Source organism: Balaenoptera acutorostrata, chromosome 13 (genome assembly GCF_949987535.1).
Source record: "Balaenoptera acutorostrata chromosome 13, mBalAcu1.1, whole genome shotgun sequence".
Taxonomy (NCBI): Eukaryota; Metazoa; Chordata; class Mammalia; order Artiodactyla; family Balaenopteridae; genus Balaenoptera; species Balaenoptera acutorostrata.
In genome coordinates this window covers 87,031,645-87,051,389 of record NC_080076.1, presented here as the reverse complement: position 1 = coordinate 87,051,389, position 19,745 = coordinate 87,031,645, and the positions used below count along the sequence as shown (strand labels likewise).

The window sequence follows — 19,745 nt, the reverse complement described above, 5'->3', positions numbered from 1 at the left end:
AGTTGCTCCGCGGCATGTTAGGATCCCCCCAGGCCAGGGCTCGAACCCGTGTCCCCTGCATTGGCAGGCAGATTCTCAACCACTGCGCCACCAGGGAAGCCCCATGGCAGGCGGATTCTTAACCACTGCGCCACCAGGGAAGTCCCTCCACCTTTTTAATATGAAAAAGTTCACAAGTACAGAAAAGTTGAAAGTGAGCCTCACTCAATACAGCCACCACCTAAAATCAACAACTGTTAATATTTAGCCATATATGTCTTATCTATTATAAAAGCATATATACATTGGAGGGGAGGGGCAGGACCACGTGAAAATAAGTTGTAGACATCATGACACCTCACCCCTAGAACCTCCATCACACATCTCCCAAAATTAAGAACATTCCCCTACAGGGAATTCGCTGGCGGTCGAGTGGTTAGGACTCCGCACTTTCACTGCCGTAGTCTCGGGTTCAATCCCCGGTCGGAGAACTAAGATCCCACAAGCTGAGGGGTGCAGCCAAAAAGGAAAACAAACAAACAAAAAACATTCCCCTACATCACCATGATGCCAATATTTCTCCTAAGAAAATTAACAATAATCCCTTATAATCATATCATATCCAGTTCATACTCATATTTCCTCCTAGGTCCCCTCCAAAAATGTGTTTTAGCGCTGTTTTTACAAACTGGGATGCAATTGAGGTTCATGCATGGTATTTGTGTTTCCAGCACTACGCCTCACCGTTCCTGAAACAGAGGCCTCCCCTCTGGCCACGGGTCCGACCCTGCCCGCGTACACGTCACACTCACGTCTTCCTCCTTGGTTTCCTCCAGGTTATTCCTGTCCCCAGCACCCCTTCCAATTATCTGCTTCTCAAGGCGCAATCTCCTCCTCGCAGCCCTGCGTGGAAACCCGCCAGGGGCAGGGCTCTGACTCGCTCACTGCTTTTCCTCCAGCACTGAGAACAGAACCTGGCAGGCGCTGGACACTCAACACTGCTCCTTAGTGATGCAAAGTCCGGGAGGTCGGTCAACGTTCTACTCCTCTGAATCCTGGAGTAACTGTCCCGAAGTCCCTCACCCGTTTATTAATTATCTTGGATTGTTCACTGTTGTTTCCTGTAACTTGGTGCTGTCATTCCAAATGAGAGAGTGAATTCCTTGAGGACAGGGCCCATGGCATATAGTCCTCTGAAAACCCCGTCCTGCCTCAGAAAGCGCTAGAGACAGTGGCTGTATCTATTCAAGCTGTTTCGCTGCCTGATCAGTTCTGGCTCTTAATTTATTCTTTTTTGATGACAGTGTCAACATTTTTCACATATTCTGATGGTGTTTCTCAGAAATTTTGTCAAATTAAGTTAGTGAAATGAAAACCCTTAAATTCCAGGAGCCCACTTTTAAAGCCAACAATAAATCCCAAGCTCCACATTAATAAGTACATTAAAATCCATTTAAAAGAAAAAATATATATATATAAAATGGGTCGTGTATGATTAAATCAGTATATATAAGTATTGAAGATCGTGCAAAATAAAAACTTATTTAAAAGTAAAAAAGTTGTTCCTTAATGATTAGTTACTGCCTGTTGAAGAATAGTAAGGGAATTCCCTGGTGGTCCAGTGGTTAGGACTTAGCGCTTTCACTGCCAGGGCCCAGGTTCAATCCCTCATCAGGGAACTAGGATCCCGCAGGCCGTGCAGGGTGGCAAAAAAAAAAAAAGGATAGCAAAAGGACAGAGAAATTTTTTTAAGAAACAATGATAGGTCTATCCAACAAGTATTTACTGAACACCTACTATGGTCTAAGCCACAGTTGTCCCATAGAAATATAATGCAAACCTCATATTTGATTTTAGAATAATATGTATCTTTAGAATTTTTTAGAAATTAAATTTTTTTCTAGTAGCCCCATTAAAAAAGAGAAAAAGAAATAGGTGAAATTAGGGACTTCCCTGGTGGTGCAGTGGTTAAGAATCCACTTGCCAATGCAGGGGACATGGGTTCGAGCCCTGGTCCAGGAAGATCCCACATGCCGTGGAGCAACTAAGCCGGTGCACCACAACTACTGAGCCTGCGCTCTAGAGCCCGCGAGCCACAACTACTGAGCCCATGTGCCGCAACTACTGAAGCCCACGTGCCGAGAGTCCGTGCTCCACAACAAGAGAAGCCACCGCGAAGAGAAGCCCGCGCATCACAACGAAGAGTAGCCCCCGCTTGCCACAACTAGAGAAAGCCCGCGTGCAGCACTGAAGACCCAACGCAGCCAAAAAATAATAATTAATTTAAAAAAAAAGAAATAGGTGAAATTAATTTGAATAATGTATTTTATTCCACCCAATATATACAAAATATTACTATCTCCACATATGACACTGGCCACATTTCAGGTGCCCAGCAGCTACGTGGGGCTAGTGGCTAGAGTACCAACAGTGCAGTCCACATACTGGTTTAGGCCCTGAGGAGGCAGCAGTGAACAAAAGAAATAAACAAATACATGACAACCCGGGTGGTGATATATTTGCACATAAATACAAAATGCGCAACATGACCAGGAGTTCACAGTCCCCGGGAAGTCTCTCCACAGATTCCAGGTTAGGAACCCATCATCCGCAGCTTATTTCTTTAAAAATTAATTTTATCAACACTTTATCTTTTTATTTTTTGGCCATGCTGTGCGGCTTGCGGGATCTTAGTTCCCCAGCCAGGGATCAAATCTGGGCCCTGGCAGTGAGAGTGTGGAGTCCTTACCACTGGACCACCAGGGAAGTCCCCCTTACTAACGCTTTAAATGCCTTATTTTCTTTTTCAAAAGACGAGAGTTCCCTGGAGATCCAGTGGTTAGGACTCCGTGCTTTCACTGCTGAGGGTGTGGGTTCGACTCCTGGTGGGGCAACTAAGATCCCACAGGCCGCACAGCACAGCCAAAAAAAAAAGAGAGGGGGAGGGTGGGATAAATTAGGAGTTTGAGATTAGCAGATACAAACTATTATATATATAATAGATAAGCAACAGGGACCTACTGTGTAGCACAGGGAACTATATTCAGTGTCTTGTGACAGACCATAATGGAAAAGAATATGAGGGGGAGTATATATAAATGTGTATAACTGGGTCACTTTGCTGTGCACCAGAAACTAACACAACATTGTAATTATACATCAATTAAAAAAAAAAAAAAAAAAAAAGACCAGTAGCTAAAGAGAAAGGATGTTTTAGGTTTACAACAACTTGTTACAACACTTTATGTAAAAAATTAAGCTGTTATCAGGAAAAGAATACAGTATCACAAAAGAAAAAGAAAAAAGTCAGAGTCACAAACTAAAGGTGGAGTTATTTATAATCATCCTTATAGCACAGGAGTGTTGAACTAAAATATGTTTGTAAGATCAGTGATTGACATATACTATCTCACCTGGATTTCCAGACAATTCCTTTTCATTACCACTGTTATAGCTTAAAAATTTCACTGTAAATCTCTGTGTCATGATTCCTAGAAATAAAACAAAATAAAAATATGTCACCCCATCACTAGGAAAAGATATTATCCCCCATAGTGTTTTCTTTACCTTATAATTGCATTTTGACATGCAAAAAAAAAAAAAATACTGTTTTCTGATTAAATCATAAATACAAATAGGAAAAACAAGTCTGAATTAGTTTATCTGTTATAATTATGAAAATCATGAAGAAAGGAGAAAATATTTTAAACTGAAAGCATTCTCGCTGCCCTCCACAAAGTTACCTTTCTGGTGGGCATTAATTTCTGCCCTAATGATTTTGACATTTATTTCACTGATTGTATTATTATTCCATCTGAAAATATAATGTTCTTCCACATTCACATTCCTGGGGGCTGATCCAGTACTTAAAAGTGTTTCTGCAAAAAAAAAAAAAAAATGAATACTTTCATAAATTAAAGACCTTCAAAAAAAAAATTAAAGACCTTCTTTGGGCTCAAGTTGGTGGTTTTCTCTGCCTGGGTGGCCTTCCCCCCACACCCCACCCCTGCCCTGCCTACCCAATTCCCTTACACAGCAGGGTCATTACTTCCTCCGGAAGCCTTCCCCAGTCCTCTGCCCAAGTCAGCGTTAGCCACCTTCTCTATATCATCCCCACATCCTGAGTGAGCTCTGTCCTTTTCAGTTCAGCATCCCTGGTCCCCAGCTCATAGCTTGATGCAGAGCACATGCTTGGAAGAATGTTTGTTAAATGAAAGATTACAGAATGTCAGCTTTTTAAGAGCAGGGGCCTGCTGTATAGTTCACTACTACATTGTACTAATAGCCGATGAAGTAAAGAATAAGTTCTAGAATTACAGCACGTTGAAAAGAACCACTAGTCATATCCTTCATTAAAAACAAAGTCCTGGAAATATCGGCCAAACTCTACGTACCTTATTTGGCTGCCTCACAAATGCAAAGTTTAATGATCAGAAAAAGAAGAGCAAGCAAGAAGTGAAAATGCTAGGTCCTAAAGAACTCTTTAACTCTCTGAAAAACATTTAAGGAAAGGCCCACAGGCCCTGAGAATGAGGAGGGACCCTGGAACCCACGTCATCCAGGACCGTGAAGGGTCTGGCTCAGGTCACAGATGTTACTCCAAAAAGGCAAGACGAAACAAGGAACAAGCAAACTGGCAGTGAGATATCTTTCTAACGGTTGTGAACCTCCTAAAATTCTCAATAAAAGTGTATTTTACCCTGGGACTACATATTACCTGCAAGAAATGACATATATTCCCATAGAAATGATATAAAAGTGTAACATTAAAATACCTGTATTGGTGATGAATCTGTCTAGGTCAGTTGCTTCCTCATAGATTACTTTTGGTGTAACTATGCCTGAAAAGATACATAAATGAACTTCCACAGGAGTACATGACCTAACATGATCACATTTATCTATGAAAATGAAAGCTTGCCAAGCAAATATGGTAACTGTGCCCGCCCTGTATGCCAACTACTCAGCTCCCCCCAACTCCCCAAACGCCATCAAATGGGAATCCCACTATTCTTGGCATCTAATTATAACTGAGAAGGAGAATCTCAAAGGTCAGTGAAAATAATCTGGAGAGTCACTCTTGTGTAAGAACCAACATGCAGCACGCTGCTGGTCTGGAACGTAAAATGGTACAGTCACTGTAGAAACCAGCTTGGCAGTTCCTCAGAAATTACCTTGTGACTCAGCAATTCCACGGCTAGGTATCCACCCAAGGGAAATGAGAACGCATGTCCACACAGACACTTGAACACAAGCGTTCACAGCAGCATTATTCACAATAACCCAAAGCTGGAAACGACCCAAATGTCCGTCAACTAATAAATGGTAACAAAGTGTAGTATATTCATATGATGGAATATCATTTGGCCATAAAAAGGAATGAGGTTTTTAGAAAAATGGTACAGATGAACCGGTTTGCAGGGCAGAAGTTGAGACACAGATGTAGAGAACAAACGTATGGACACTAAGGGGGGAAAGCGGCGGGGGGGTGGGGATGGTGGTGTGCTGAATTGGGCGATTGGGACTGACATGTATACACTGATGTGTATAAAATTGATGACTAATAAGAACCTGCTGTATAAAAAAATAAATAAAATTACATTAAAAAAAAAAAAAGGAATGAGGTTTTGATCCATGCTACGGTGCGGATGAGTCTCAAAAACATGATGCTGAGTGAAAGAAGCGAGTCACAAAAGGCCACATATTGTATGAGTCCATTTATATGAAGTGTCCAGAACAGGCAAATCCACAGAGTGGCTGCCCGGGCTCAGGGTGGAGGGAGAAGGGGGAGAACTGTTAAATGGGTGCAGGGCCTCCATCTGGGGTGGTGAGAATGCTTTGGAACTAGGTAGAGGTGATGGTTGCATAACACTGTGCGTGTACTAAATGCCACTGAACTGTACACATTAAAATGGTTACTTCTGTGTTATGAGAATTTTAGCTTGATTTTTTTAAAAAAGAACAAATATGCAATATGCTGTCTTATGGAACTGAACTTTTTCCAAAGAAAACACCTTCCTCAGTTGGCAGGTGAAATATTATTCTAAGTTGACCCAGCAGAAGTGAGATCAGAGTTTATCTCAACACTCAGGTCCGTGTTCTTATTTTGAACGAACGTCACTTACCTCCCATAGTACCATTCTTTACCTTCACGTTGGTGATTCTGTCTCGTTCTGGGTACGCCTCCAGGCTAGTAACGCACTGAACATCAAAATTCTGAAGGAAGGCCACCGGGGCATTCTGCATGCACTGCCCAGCCAGGGATACCTGAGGGCCAGGGGAAATCCCGACAGATTTACGACCTCCCTTCTAATCATAAAAAAGAGATCAGTGGGGCTTCCCTGGTGGCGCGGTGGTTGAGAGTCTGCCTGCTAATGCAGGGGACACGGGTTCGAGCCCTGGTCTGGGAAGATCCCACATGCCGCGGAGCGGCTGGGCCCGTGAGCCACAGCTGCTGAGCCTGCGCGTCTGGAGCCTGTGCCCCGCAACGGGAGGGGCCGCGATAGTGAAAGGCCCGCGCACCGCGATGAAGAGCGGTCCCCGCACCGCAATGAAGAGTGGCCCCCGCTTGCCGCAACTGGAGAAAGCCCTCGCACGAACCGAAGACCCAACACAGCCAAAAATAAATAAATAAATAAATAAAGTAGGGGGAAAAAAAAAAAATACAAAAAGTTTAAAAAAAAAAAAAAAAAAAAAAGAGATCAGTGTCTTGTAAAAGTACTCTTTTTGCAGCCGGCTCCTACTGCCGGGTTACCTTCAGCAAAGGCTAGGGCATTGACTAATTGACCGACTTTAGTAAAATGTCTAGCTGCCTTGCTACGCAAAGTCTGGAAGCCACTGGCTGAGGGGTCACAGTAAGTATAGTTGCTAAACAAAATTCCCTGCCCTGCATCATTTACTTTGCAGAAACATGATTATACTCAATTTCATGTTCTCTCCCTCATTACAACCAGATTTTTGTTAAAACCATAAAAATGGATTCTGGGAACTCCCTGATGGTCCAGTGGTTTAGGACTCTGCGCTTTCACTGTTGAGGGCCTGGGTTCAATCCCTAGGCGGGGAACTAAGATCCCACAAGCCGAGCAGAGAGGCCAAAAAAATAAATAAAAAAAAATAAAAATGGGGACTTCCCTGGTGGTGCAGTGGTTAGGAATCCGCCAGCCAATGCAGGGGACACGAGTTCAAGCTCTGGTCCGGGAAAATCCCACATACCACGGAGCAACTAAGCCCGTGCACCACAACTACTGAGCCTGCGCTCTAGGGCCCGCGAGCCACAACTACTGAAGCCCGCATGCCTAGAGCCCGTGCTCCACAACAAGAGAAGCCACTGCAATGAGAAGCCCGCGCACTGCAATGAGGAGAAGCCTCACTCACCGCAACTAGAGAAAGCCTGCATGCAGCAACAAAGACCCAATGCAGCCAAAAATAAATAAATAAATTTAAAAAGAAACAAATAAATAAATAAATAAAAATAGATTCCTATGGATAGTAAAGAGAAATGGTTTAGCCTCCCATGTTTTCTTCCCATAAATATTTTTTCCTAATTTTGAACTTAAAAAAAATAAAGATTTCACATAAAACTCTATAGTCTTAAAATATTTTTCAAAATTCTGTAATATTATATTAAATATTTAACACAACATTGTAAGCCAAATATATTTCAATAAAAAATAAATAAAAATTTAAAAATATCTATAGCTTACTAGAAATTGGCTATTAAATTCACAGAAGTGAAAAACGACAGTTACTTCCATGGAAATTTCTAGAAAGTCTTTTGGCTTTATTTAGTAATTTCACTCTGAGATTTAGCAAAGACAGATTAATTTAAGAGTGACTATTGGGGGCGCAGTGGTTAGGAATCCTCCTGCCAACGCAGGGGACATGGGTTCGATCCCTGGTCCAGGAAGATCCCACATGCCGTGGAGCAACTAAGCCTGTGCGCCACAACTACTGAGCCTGCGTGCCTACAGCCCGTGCTCCGCAACAAGAGAACCCACCACAATGAGAAGCCCACGCACCGCAACGAACAGTAGTCCCCGCTCGCCACAACTAGAGAAAGCCCATGCACAGCAACGAAGACCCAACACAGCCAAAAATAAATAAATAAATAAAAATTTTTTTAAAAAAAAGAGTGACTACTAAAAGGAAAAAAAAAATCCAGAGGTCTTAAATAGTTGAGTGCCTGAAAAGTCCATAGGAGAAAAATAAGTAACTTCAGAAGTGATTTTTTTTTTAAAGTAATATGAGTTAAATTAACAAGAGGAAGGGGAAAATGAGAAAAGCCTCTAGCATATTAAAATTGAAATGATTACCTGTGGAATAGTAAAATATGCCTTATCTACAGTCATAACTGGATCTCCTTGTTTGTAACCAAAGTCTGAAAAGTCTTTTAGATCAGTATGCAAATACATGTCAAAGGAAGCGTGTTGTCCAGAGGAACTGCAAATCAATGAGAGAAACCATCACTAATGTGCTAAAAACAATTCTTTTAAATTTTTTCTCTGTTTTTTTAATTATAAAAATAATATTTGTACTAAGTGCCACTGAACTGTACACTTTAAAGTAGTTAATGGTTAATTTTATGTTCCATGAATTTTACTTCAATAATAATAATAATAATAAAGTTGTTGTAAAATTTCAACAAGACAGAAATGTAAAAGAAAGTTAAAGTTCCCCATGAGCCCACACTCTTCCCCCCAACCCAGAGAATCACTATTGACTATCTGTGGTATCGATCAATTTCTTTTTGGTGATTCAATTGATTCAGTGAATCAATTTCTTTTCCAATTCTTTCAAATACTTAACACAAAATAAACTTACTACCTGAAATCTAGAACTGAATCTAGAATGGAGGAATTGAAGCATGGAGTCTCTGGAGAGGTCCCGAGAAGGACGTGGCCCATATTCTAGGGCCACCTGGGCGCCTGGCCCTCTCTCCTGGGCAGCCCCTTGGACACTTACACGGAACCGTGATAGAAGTACCCGAGGAAAGGCGAGTTGGCGAGCTGCACACACAGGAACGGAAACCAGACGGGGACTCCACGTGCCGTCTGAACGGAGCAGAGCTGATCAAAGGGAGGATTAACGTCTCCTCCAAAAACGCCGGGGAAACAGGACTCCCTGAACAGCGCTGTTGAATCTGATGAGCATTCCTGGCAAGAAGATGTAAAGGAGAAGTGAAAAGAGGAAAGTTTCCCCTGTGCCCGCCATCAGGATCTCCTGGCCAGTGTGATGAACATGCGGCTTGAGGCCAGCAGGACCCCGCCGAGGAAGCAGAAACAAACACAGCCTGCATTCAGGCTAAGGGTGCTTTGTGCTCACAGGAAGTAAAATCGTGCTAAAATTTTAGTCAGTGCCCTACAAGCCTCCAAGTCAGGAACTTCAAACCTTCAAGGAAATCACATCTTAACTGGGGACCAAAGATATGCCACACAAATAAAAAACAAGATGAGAAAAAGAAAAGATAATATGGAATAGACAACAAATGGAGAATTTTCAGTTGCCATCACCATTCAAATCCCTAGCCCAGAGAAACCTAAGGACATTTAGAGTTAGGGCAGACAGTCCATATTCCATAAGAATCCTTGAAGCTCTCGCTGTCGTGATATCACGACCCAATTAATGTCAAGAAGTCACTTTATTCACGCTTTCATTTACTCATCTGTATTCTTCCTTGTTTCTCAAAGGACTGAGAGAGCTAAAAGTTAAATACGTTCTAAATCCCTTGTTTACTGAAGGTAGAAAAGTAAATGATCGACTGTTTTAAACAAGGGCAATTCAAATTAAAAATTAATCATGTCTAAAGTGGTAGGTAAGTTGAAGCTGTCTGAAGATGTCACTGACCCAGAATCCTAAACGATTCCAGTGGTCGGTGCTATATGTATACATATACACCATATATAACAAACATGAAGGAAATTAGAAACAGGGCACAGTGATGCAGTCTGAAAGAAAGAGGGAGAGAATACATTTGACATTTCTGTTGATACCTGAACAGATTTATGATGTGCTGTATTTTTAAAATTAAACATGATTGTTATTATAAATACAATTGCTAGTATGATTGTTCCAATATAGACCCTAAGCTTTCCTTTTCTGTTTTGTAAAACCAACCATGACATAAATAACTGCACTCATCCAAAAGTGGGAGTGACTGTGGTCCTCGTACATGTGCCTCTTTTGCATCTCTTATTCCCCTTCAATCTAAAATAAGGATTAAAAATATGTATTTGACCTGGGATTGGCCAATGGTTTCTAAGATATGACACCAAAAGCACAAGCAACAACAACAAAAAAAAAAGTGGGGTGGAGAGAGGGGGAACTGGATGAAGGTGGTCAAAAGGCACAAACTTCCAGCTATAAGATAAGTAAGTACTAAGAATGTAGCTACAACATGAGAAATATAATTAACACGCTGTAGGTTACATATGAACGTTGTTAAGACAGCAAATCCTAAGAGTTCTCATCACAAGGAAAATTTTTTTTCTATTTCTTTAATTTTGTATCTATAGGAGATGACGGATGTTCATCAAACTTATGATAGGGCTTCCCCGGTGGCGCAGTGGTTGAGAGTCTGCCTGCCAATGCAGGGCACACGGGTTCGAGCCTTGGTCTGGGAAGATCCCACATGCCGCGGAGCAACTGGGCCCATGAGCCACAATTACTGAGCCTGCGCGTCTGGAGCCTGTGCTCTGCAACAAGAGAGGCCGCGATAGTGAGAGGCCCACGCACCGCGATGAAGAGTGGCCCCCGCTTGCCACAACTAGAGAAAGCCCTCGCACAGAAACGAAGACCCAACACAGCCATAAATAAATAAATAAATAAATAAATAAAAATTAAAAAAAAAAACTTATGATAATCACTTCATGATGTATATAAGTCAAATCATTATGCTGTATACCTTAAACTTGTACAGTGCTGGAGATCAATTCTATCTAAATAAAACTGGAAGAAAAAAATGATAAACAGGACTTCATCAAATTAAAAAACTTTTGGGCTTCAAAGGACACCAACAAGAAAGTGCACAACCTACACAAGAGGAGAAGTTTTTTGCAAATCATACATCAGATAAGGGACTAGTATCCAGAATGTATAGTGAACTCTTATAATTTAACAACAAAAAGACAATCCAATTGAAAAATGGGCAAAGGGTCTCAACAGATATTTCTTCAGAGAAGATATACAAACAGCCATGAAAAGATGTTCAACATCATTTGCCACTAGAGAAATACAAATCAAAATCACAGTGAAATACCACTTCACACACTCGAGGATGGCTATAATCAAGATTATTCTAACAATTGTTGGTAAGAATATGGAAAATTGCAACACATACACTGCTGATGGGAATGTGAAATGATGTAGCCGCTTTGAAAAACAGTTCCTCAAAAGGTTAAACATGGCAGTTACCATATGACAAAGCAATTCCACTCCTAGGTAACATAACCAAGAGAAATGGGAATACACATCCAAACAAAAATTTGTATACAGATATTCAGAGAAGTATTATTCATAATAGCTAAAAAGTGAAAACAATCCAAATGTCCACCACCTGATAAATGGGTTAAGCCCTATGTGATATATCCATTCAATGGAATATGATTCAGCCATAAAAAGGAATGAAGCACTGATGCATGCCACAACATGGGTGACCCTTGAAAGCGTGACGCTAAGTGAAAGAAGCCAGACACAAATCCTCCGGACAGACAGAATGTAGGATTCCATTTATATGCAATGTCCAGAAGAGGCAAACCCACAGAGACAGAAAGTAGATTAATAGGGGCCTGGAAAAACAAACTAGTGAGTATAACAAAAAAGAAGCAGACACACAGATACAGAGAACAAACTAGTGGCTACCAGTGGGGAGAGGGAAGTGGGGAGGGGCAAGACAGGGGTAGAGGATGAAGAGGCACAAACTACTATGCATAAAATAAATAAGCTACAAGGATATACTATACAGCACAGGGAATATAGCCAATATTTTATAATAACTATAAATGGAGTATAACCTTTAAAAATTGTGAATCAGGGCTTCCCTGGTGGCGCAGTGGTTAAGAATCCGCCTGCCAACGCAGGGGACACAGGTTCCAGACCTGGCCCGGGAAGATCCCACGTGCCGCGGAGCAACTAAGCCCATGCACCACAACTACTGAGCCTGCGCTCTAGAGCCCGCGTGCCACAACTACTGAAGCCCACGCGCCTAGAGCCCGTGCTCCGCAACAAGAGAAGCCACTGCAATGAGAAGCCCGCGCACCGCAACGAAGAGTAGCCCCCGCTCACCGCAACTAGAGAAAAGCCCGCGCGCAGCAACGAAGACCCAACTCAGCCAAAAATAAATTAATTTTTTAAAAAATGTGTGACTCATTATGTTGTACACCTGAAACTTACATAATATTGTAAATCAACTATACCACAATAAATAAATAAACCAACTTAATTTCTAGTGAAAACTGAAAAAAAAAAAAAAAAGTGGCCTGGGGATGAGGGGCAGGAATGGGAGTGATTGCAAATGGACATGAGGTTTCTTTTTTGAGGGAGATGGAAACGTTCTAAAATTAGATTGTCCTGACGGTTGTACAACCCTATAAATTTACTAAAAATCATTTAAAAAATGTGTTTTCTTTCCTTTTTATATTTTCTTAAAGGCTTCTAAATAAGACATTAAAACCATCTCCCAGGGCTTCCCTGGTGGTGCAGTGGTTGAGAGTCCGCCTGCCAATGCAGGGGACACGGGTTCGAGCCCTGGTCTGGGAAGATCCCACATGCCGCGGAGCAACTGGGCCCGTGAGCCACAACTACTGAGCCTGCGCGTCTGGAGCCTGTGCTCTGCAACGGGAGAGGCCGCGATGGTGAGAGGCCCGCGCACCGCGATGAAGAGTGGCCCCCGCTTGCCACAACTAGAGAAAGCCCTCTCACAGAAACGAAGACCCAACACAGCAAAAATAAATAAATAAATTTAAAAAAAAAAAAAAAAACCATCTCCCAGTATCATCACAATCAGGACTTTATCCAAAGAGATACATTTTTTTCATCCATAAACTAGGCTGAACATGCTGGATAAGAAAATACTCAATTTCAGGACTTCCCTGGTGCAGTGGTAAAGAATCCATCCTGCAATGCAAGGGACGTGGGTTCGATCCGTGGTTGGGGAACTAAGATCCCACATGCCGTGGGGCAACTAAGCCCGTGCACCACAACTACTGAGCCCATGCACCTCAACGAGAGAGCTCGTGTGCCGCAACTAACAACCCAATGCAGCGAAAAAAAAAAAAAAAAGAAAATACTCAATTTGAAAACAATGTGCAACACGAAATACAATCTCAGTTTTCTTTTTTGTTTTTTTTGATGTGGACCATTTTTAAAGTCTTTATTGAATTTGTTACAATATTGCTTTTGTTTTTATATTTTGGTTTCTTGGCCAAAAGGCATGTGGGATCTTAGCTCCCCAAACAGGAATCGAACCCGTACCCCCTGCATTGGAAGGCAAAGTCTTAACCACTGGACCGCCAGGGAAGTCCCCATTAGTTTTGTATTTTAAAAAGGTTTTAAAAAGCAGTTGATGGGGAACTGTTGGTGCTCTTCACATGCCAGCAGGTACCATAGCTTTCGTGCCCAATAATCAGAAAGACCATACCTGGTCACAGCAGCAGCGAATGTCACAGGCTCCGGCTGTTAAATTACAAGGGCAAGGACCGAGGGGCTGATACACCTGGTTAGGAATAACAGTCACGTTCTCTGAAAAGTACAAACAAAAGAGAAGTTCAGCAGTGAAACACTGACAAAGCATTGCCACAGTTTTGACATTCAAAGAAAGCTGAATCGTTGTTTTACAAACCACCATTACCAATATTCCACATTGAAGAATCCCTGAAATGAGCTATGCATAGAGCATAACTGAGGCTTGTATCTACTCCTCCAACAAAAACCCAAATAGAAGAAAATATGCCAGTTATACGAATTAAAGAAGTCACAGTTGAACTTGAAGATAACCAAGTGACTAAAATTTACGAGTTAAGATAAATGTAATGCACTGCTTTTATTTTTCAGTACACTGAGCGATCCCTTTCATAACACAGACTGATTTTAAGCATTTACTCCTTCAAATTCATTACCCCTTTCAGCAGATAAAACTGAAGCCAAGGTGACATTTCAGACAGCTTATCAGGAAGCCATCTGACCACAAGATCACATTTATTTATGCTACACGCTCAACCTCAAGTCCCACCACACTGTGAATCCAAATTTTCACATCCTGATTCTGGTTCAGGTGTGGGGGAAATCAGTAATCTTTACATTGATCGGAAAAGGAATATATTATATTACATTTCAGCCTCCTAACTCGGAATCCAGAGACTAATAGTTGGAAAACTATGTAGCGATTATTTGTTTAAACTCTATGTAACAGTCAACTTCAATGACACAACAGCTGAAGCATCTAAAGAACAACTATTATACATTCTATGCTATAAGGAATAAGGAATAAGAAGGTCCGAGTAACATACCATGTCACAAGGGTAAGGGTCTGACCCTCAGTTTAATCAAACCCGTGTGACATAAGCAAGGCATTTTAGAATAGGGTTTTGCTATGTGATATATAGACAGATGTTTATGTATCTATCTATATGTCTCCCACGTTGTTTGCTACCTTCCTTGTTACCAGGCATACCACTTACCTCCTGGCTGTCCTTCCATCCTTTTTCTTGTTCTGAACTCTGTCTGACTGGGTGCAAAATTTTTCATACCTTCGTGGGTCAGAGTGGACATCTCATAATTACCAATATACAGATACTCTAATTTTCTTAAGTTTGGCTATTTGTACAAAGACATTCCGAAATATTACCTACATATAGTCAAGCATATTTTTTAAAAGAAAAAAAGTCACTGCCTTGAGTGATATAGCTACCATTAAGCCCTCCTGTCAGTTTTGGGTTTTTTTGTTTTTTGGGTTTTTTTGGCTGCACCGCACAGCTTGTGGGATCTTAGTTCCCCAATCAAGGATGGGTGAGCCCCCTGCAGTGGAAGCACAGAGTCCTAACACTGGACTGCCAGGGAAGTCCCCCTCCACAATTTCTTTATGCAGATATAAATATACATATTCTTATTCCATGCTATATGCACCCATCTGCACCTGCTTTTTGCACTTAGCAATATATCTTGGAGATCTTTCCAAGCAAATACACTAAGGGCAGAGTAGCCCACTGAATGTCATGACCGTAACTTATCTAATCCTTCTAAACTTCCAAAACCACAAGGAGGACCACAGTTACAGGATCTGATGTGCGAAGCAGCACTGTGGGAGTCTCAAAGTGGCGGACCTTTGCTACTAAAGATGAACACCTCTCCCTTCATCCCAGGTGACCATAAAGGTAAGAGGTGCTAGAGTTTGTCGCAGGCAACAGGGGACATGGTGGTGGCACCTATCGAAGTGGACCCTTCAACATCAGCACATCTTTTGTTCTTAGGACACTGCCGTGATGTGAAAGGGAGAGTAACACAAAATCATTTTCTCATGTCCAGAGATGTATGTGCACAATGATATTTGCTGTAGCACTAGTTACAGTATCAAAAGCTGGAAAACTTTTAATTAAATAAACAATGGTTATTTAGCAAATAAACAATGGTGTATCCACACAAGGGAATGCTATGCAGCTATTAAAAAGAATATAAGAATTATATTATATTAAAAAGAACAGAAAAAGAATGAGGAGAACTTACTTGCATTCCTATGAAAAATTTTCTAACTTACACTACTTTTTAAAGGTATAGAACAGCAAATTGTACGTTATTATTCTGTTTGTTCTTAAAGAGAGGAAAATGTGCTCCTATAAGCATAATTAAGCAAGTTGCCTCTGGGAAAGGCAGCTGTCTGTCAAAAGCATTCACTGAAAATCTGCTGTTTTTCTATAAACTCATTCATCAGTCTTTCCCTTCCTTCTGTTTTGTTCTGAGATGGAGTCACAGGAATCAATACAAGGAAAAAAAACTTTACTTTCTCCCAAAAAGGATTTAAAATGGCTTACAAAGATACAAACAGTAGATCAAAATACAATACATCTTTTTTATTTTTTTATTTCTTTTGGGCTGCGCCTCGGCTCGTGGGATCTTAGTTCCCTGACCAGGGATTGAACCCGGGCCTGTGGCAGTGAAAGCTCTGAGCCCTAACCACTGGACCACCAGGGAATTCCCAAGATACAATAAATCTTAACTAAAATAATACAAAGTGGAAACTTTTAAAATAAGAAAATTAAACAAAACGAAAATAAGTTTAGGAAAGCAAGACACACTCATGATTGACGCACACAAATTGCATGGCATACACAACCAAACAGTGTTTGCAGGGACTTCCCTGGTGGTCCAGCGGTTGAGACTCCGAGCTTCCACTGCAGGGGGCACGGGTTCCATCCCTGGTCGGGGAACTAAGATCCCACATGCTGCGTGGCGCGGCCAGAAAAAAAATATGTTTGCAGTGAACGTTTTGATAGTCAGAGACTTTACTTGCCTGATGCATTTTGGGCCAGAGAGGAGTTGGCATAAATTTCCACTTGAACGAGCAGATGTGCTAAACAGGATGAATGACGAGAGGCTGAAACCAGAAGAGTTTGGACAATACACGGGGCCTCCGGGAACGGATCGGTCTCATTAGACAAACATGAGGACAGACCCCTCTTCAACCTCACAGTCACTTCCAAAGAATTCTGAAAGGAAAATATTGCTGTACTTTTTATAGTGACTCAAAACGGCATCTATGATTATAAGAACACATAATGGAAAGCGCAATCAGCCTCCGTTCATTTCACAAAAGAACTGTACGTAAGGATGACATCACTCTGCTCAATTCTACCCTGTAAACCTACAGCAATATGCAAGCCCTGATTCCTAATCCTCAACTGAACATAAAAGCGAGCAAGTTGTGGCTGCTTAGAGAAAGCTGAACACAGGTCTGATAAGGTAACTCAGTTTGTCTAGCACCTTTACCATCCTACCAGCAGAAGATTAAATACACACAAAAAAAGTCCGCGAAAACAGGTCCCGGTTCCTGGGGTGCAAGCAAAGGTTGTCTTTCTCATCCTTTATCTCCGGAGTTGATGCTTTGCATATACTGGGCACTCAATAAAACATTCATTAAATGGAAAATATTTCATCTCTCCAGGCTTGAGTATCCTTACACAGAAGCTCAGAGTTGGGTGAGATCAGTGGTTTACGAAGCTCTTTTGAGTCACAAATCCATTTGATAATCTGACGGAAGCTGGTAACCCTCTCACCAGAAAAAATGCACACACGCATAATTTTACACACAGTTTCAGAGGGTTCACAGGCTTCTTGAAACTCATCCAAGGACCCCTAAGAACCTCTGGGTTGGATGGACGTCTATGGATCTAGTCCACAGTTTCATGGTGGTTCCAAGCGCTAAGAAAGCTTTCTGTTTGCTTGTTTGCGATGCGCGGGATGTGGGATCTTAGTTCCTGGACCAGGGATCTAACCCGTGCCCCCTGTAGTGGAAGCGCGGGAGTCTTAACCACTGGATCGCCAGGGAAGTCCCAAGAAAGCTCTATCTTGTTCGATTAAGAGAACACTGCAGGGCTTCCCTGGTGGCGCAGGGGTTAAGAATCCACCTGCCAATGCAGGGGACATGGGTTCGATCCCTGGGCTGGGAAGATCCCACATGCCACGGAGCAACTAAGCCTGTGCGCCACAACTACTGAGCCCGCATGCCACAACTACTGAAGCCCGCGCACCACAACGAAGAGTAGCCCCAGCTCGCCGCAGCTAGGGAAAGCCAGCGTGCAGCAACGAAGACCCAACGCAGCCAAAGATAGATAGATAGATAGATAAATAAATAAATAAATGTATGTTCTTAAAAAGAAAGAGAGAGAACACAGCAGGGGGAGTTCCCTGGTGCTCCAGTGGTTAGGCTTTCACTGCCATGGCCCCGGGTTCAATCAACCCCTGCTAGGGGAACTAAGATTCTGCAAGCTGCTCGTTGTAGCCAAAAATAAAAAAATAAAAAAAGAAGAGAGAGAGAGAACAACACTGCAGGAACACCAGATGTGGGCCTCCGCAGATGCTACCCAAAAGGTTTTCACCTCTGGCCTTACCACAGTGGGGCTGACAGTCAAACTCCAGTCTCCAGTCTCATTGCTCAGCACTCCGCAGGCAGGAACTGGCAAGAATCCTACGGGAGAGAAGATTAGAATGCAAGGCACTATTGCCCAGCCACTAAGAGGGTGCACTCTTGAGTCAGGAATCCCTTTCCAAGCCTAGGATTGGACTCTTTACAAGCTGTGTGACTTTGGACAAGTGACCACCTCTCTGAACTTCAATGTCTTCATTTGTTAAACGGATTAAAAGGTATTACTGTTCGTATTAGGAAAATGAGGTGATGCATTTAAGCACAGCGGATAGCTCAGCGAAGGCTAACTAGTAAGATTTCAAGCTTTCTTTTACTGAACCTGTCCTTCGGTCCTCTGCTCCACAGTAGCCCCCATCCCGACTTTGAAGTGGACAGCGGCAAGGGACCCAGGGGATGCCACCTGGCCAGGCTTCTTGGGCGTCCTGGACCTGGCCCAACCTCCTCCCTCCCCACAGGAAGGGCCGGGCTCTTTACCCATCTCGTCCCGCAGCTGGGTCAGGGACACGGTCACATCCTCGGTGCCTCCAACCAGGGAAGCGCTGACTTCAGGGCCGGACATGAGGATGACTGGAGGCATGAAAACTAGCGGGAAAAAGGGACAAAGTGGAGTTAATAGTTGCAGAGCCCCTGCCTACGCTGGGTGGTGGCTTCCTTTGGCGGGGTCTTCCGCAGCTCCCGGAGGAGCCCCAAATTTGGCCTCAAAAGCCTCGTCCCCTCCCTCAGCCCCGGTCCTGCAGGCCCTTGCCCCGCCTTACGCACCCAGGTCCCCCCACAGAGGCCTCAAGACGCTCTGCAGAAAGAAGAGCCCCAAGAGCAGAGGCACCGGCGGCGGCAAACGCATGCCTGGGGTCTCGCTGGGCCTGCACTGCAGGACCGCGCCCGCCTTAAAAGCCTGGAAGCACGGGGACGCCAAGACGCTACCCCGGCTAACTCTCCGCCATCTTGTCAAGCGAACACCCGGAGCTATGGCAACCACCAATCGGCCGCCGGTCTGGCGGAGCGGCGCGCCGTGATTGGACCAGCAGCAGAGAGCGCCCGCCCCCAAACCCAGCCGCAGCATCTCTGCCCAGCCCACGGGCCTTAAGTCCTTCGGCCGCCTTTACTCCACGCAAAGGATCACGAAAAAGTAGGAGGCCGCGTTCATTTTAAAAGCCAGAGTTCCTCCAACCTGAAGTTAATTCAATCAACCTGGAGTTAATGCAAGAGCGAGCCTACAGACACTGGATTGTAAACAAGCAACTTAATAAACTTGATTTTTATGGTGATTTGGGGGGAGGGACAAAAAGGGGGTGAGGGTGCAGTGCTATAATTGTGTTGTTGAATTGTTTTTATTATTCTCCCAGTTTTTTGAAGGCTTTGTTTGTACCACACAGAGCTCTCAGAACTCCGAAAGCAGGTCTTATCAAAGAACACACAAGAGGTTTTGCCCAGCATTAGGAGAGATGCAAAAGCATCTAAATTCTGCCTGAAAAAATATTTTTTATGTCGGTAGCCTCAAAGTATCTCAAGCGTTATTATAGTTTGGTAACTAAGGGTGCAGGCTCTGAGGTTGGACTGCCTGGTTTGGGTTTCACCTTCCTTCTACATTAAGTGACCTTGGGAAAGTCACTTAACCTCTCTAAGCTTGGGCTTCCTC

At 42.9% G+C, this 19,745-nt stretch overlaps 1 protein-coding gene across 2 annotated transcripts in view; it reads right to left on the bottom strand.

Moving 5' to 3' along the window:
- Nucleotides 1–19,064, bottom strand: part of TCTN2 (tectonic family member 2) — a 29,290-nt gene extending 10,226 nt beyond the window's left edge. For both annotated transcript variants that reach the window (XM_007189635.2, XM_057527341.1), the window contains exons 1-11: nt 18,869–19,064; nt 18,584–18,691; nt 18,075–18,151; nt 16,478–16,673; nt 13,613–13,713; nt 8,941–9,131; nt 8,292–8,418; nt 6,105–6,246; nt 4,755–4,820; nt 3,723–3,857; nt 3,393–3,470 (exon numbers count right to left, since the gene is read on the bottom strand). In XM_007189635.2, coding sequence (XP_007189697.2) covers nt 3,393–3,470; nt 3,723–3,857; nt 4,755–4,820; nt 6,105–6,246; nt 8,292–8,418; nt 8,941–9,131; nt 13,613–13,713; nt 16,478–16,673; nt 18,075–18,151; nt 18,584–18,691; nt 18,869–18,950 — 1,303 coding nt within the window. In that variant the 5' untranslated portion in view covers nt 18,951–19,064. The remainder of the gene's footprint in view (nt 1–3,392; nt 3,471–3,722; nt 3,858–4,754; nt 4,821–6,104; nt 6,247–8,291; nt 8,419–8,940; nt 9,132–13,612; nt 13,714–16,477; nt 16,674–18,074; nt 18,152–18,583; nt 18,692–18,868) is intronic.
- Nucleotides 19,065–19,745: the final 681 nt, after the last annotated feature.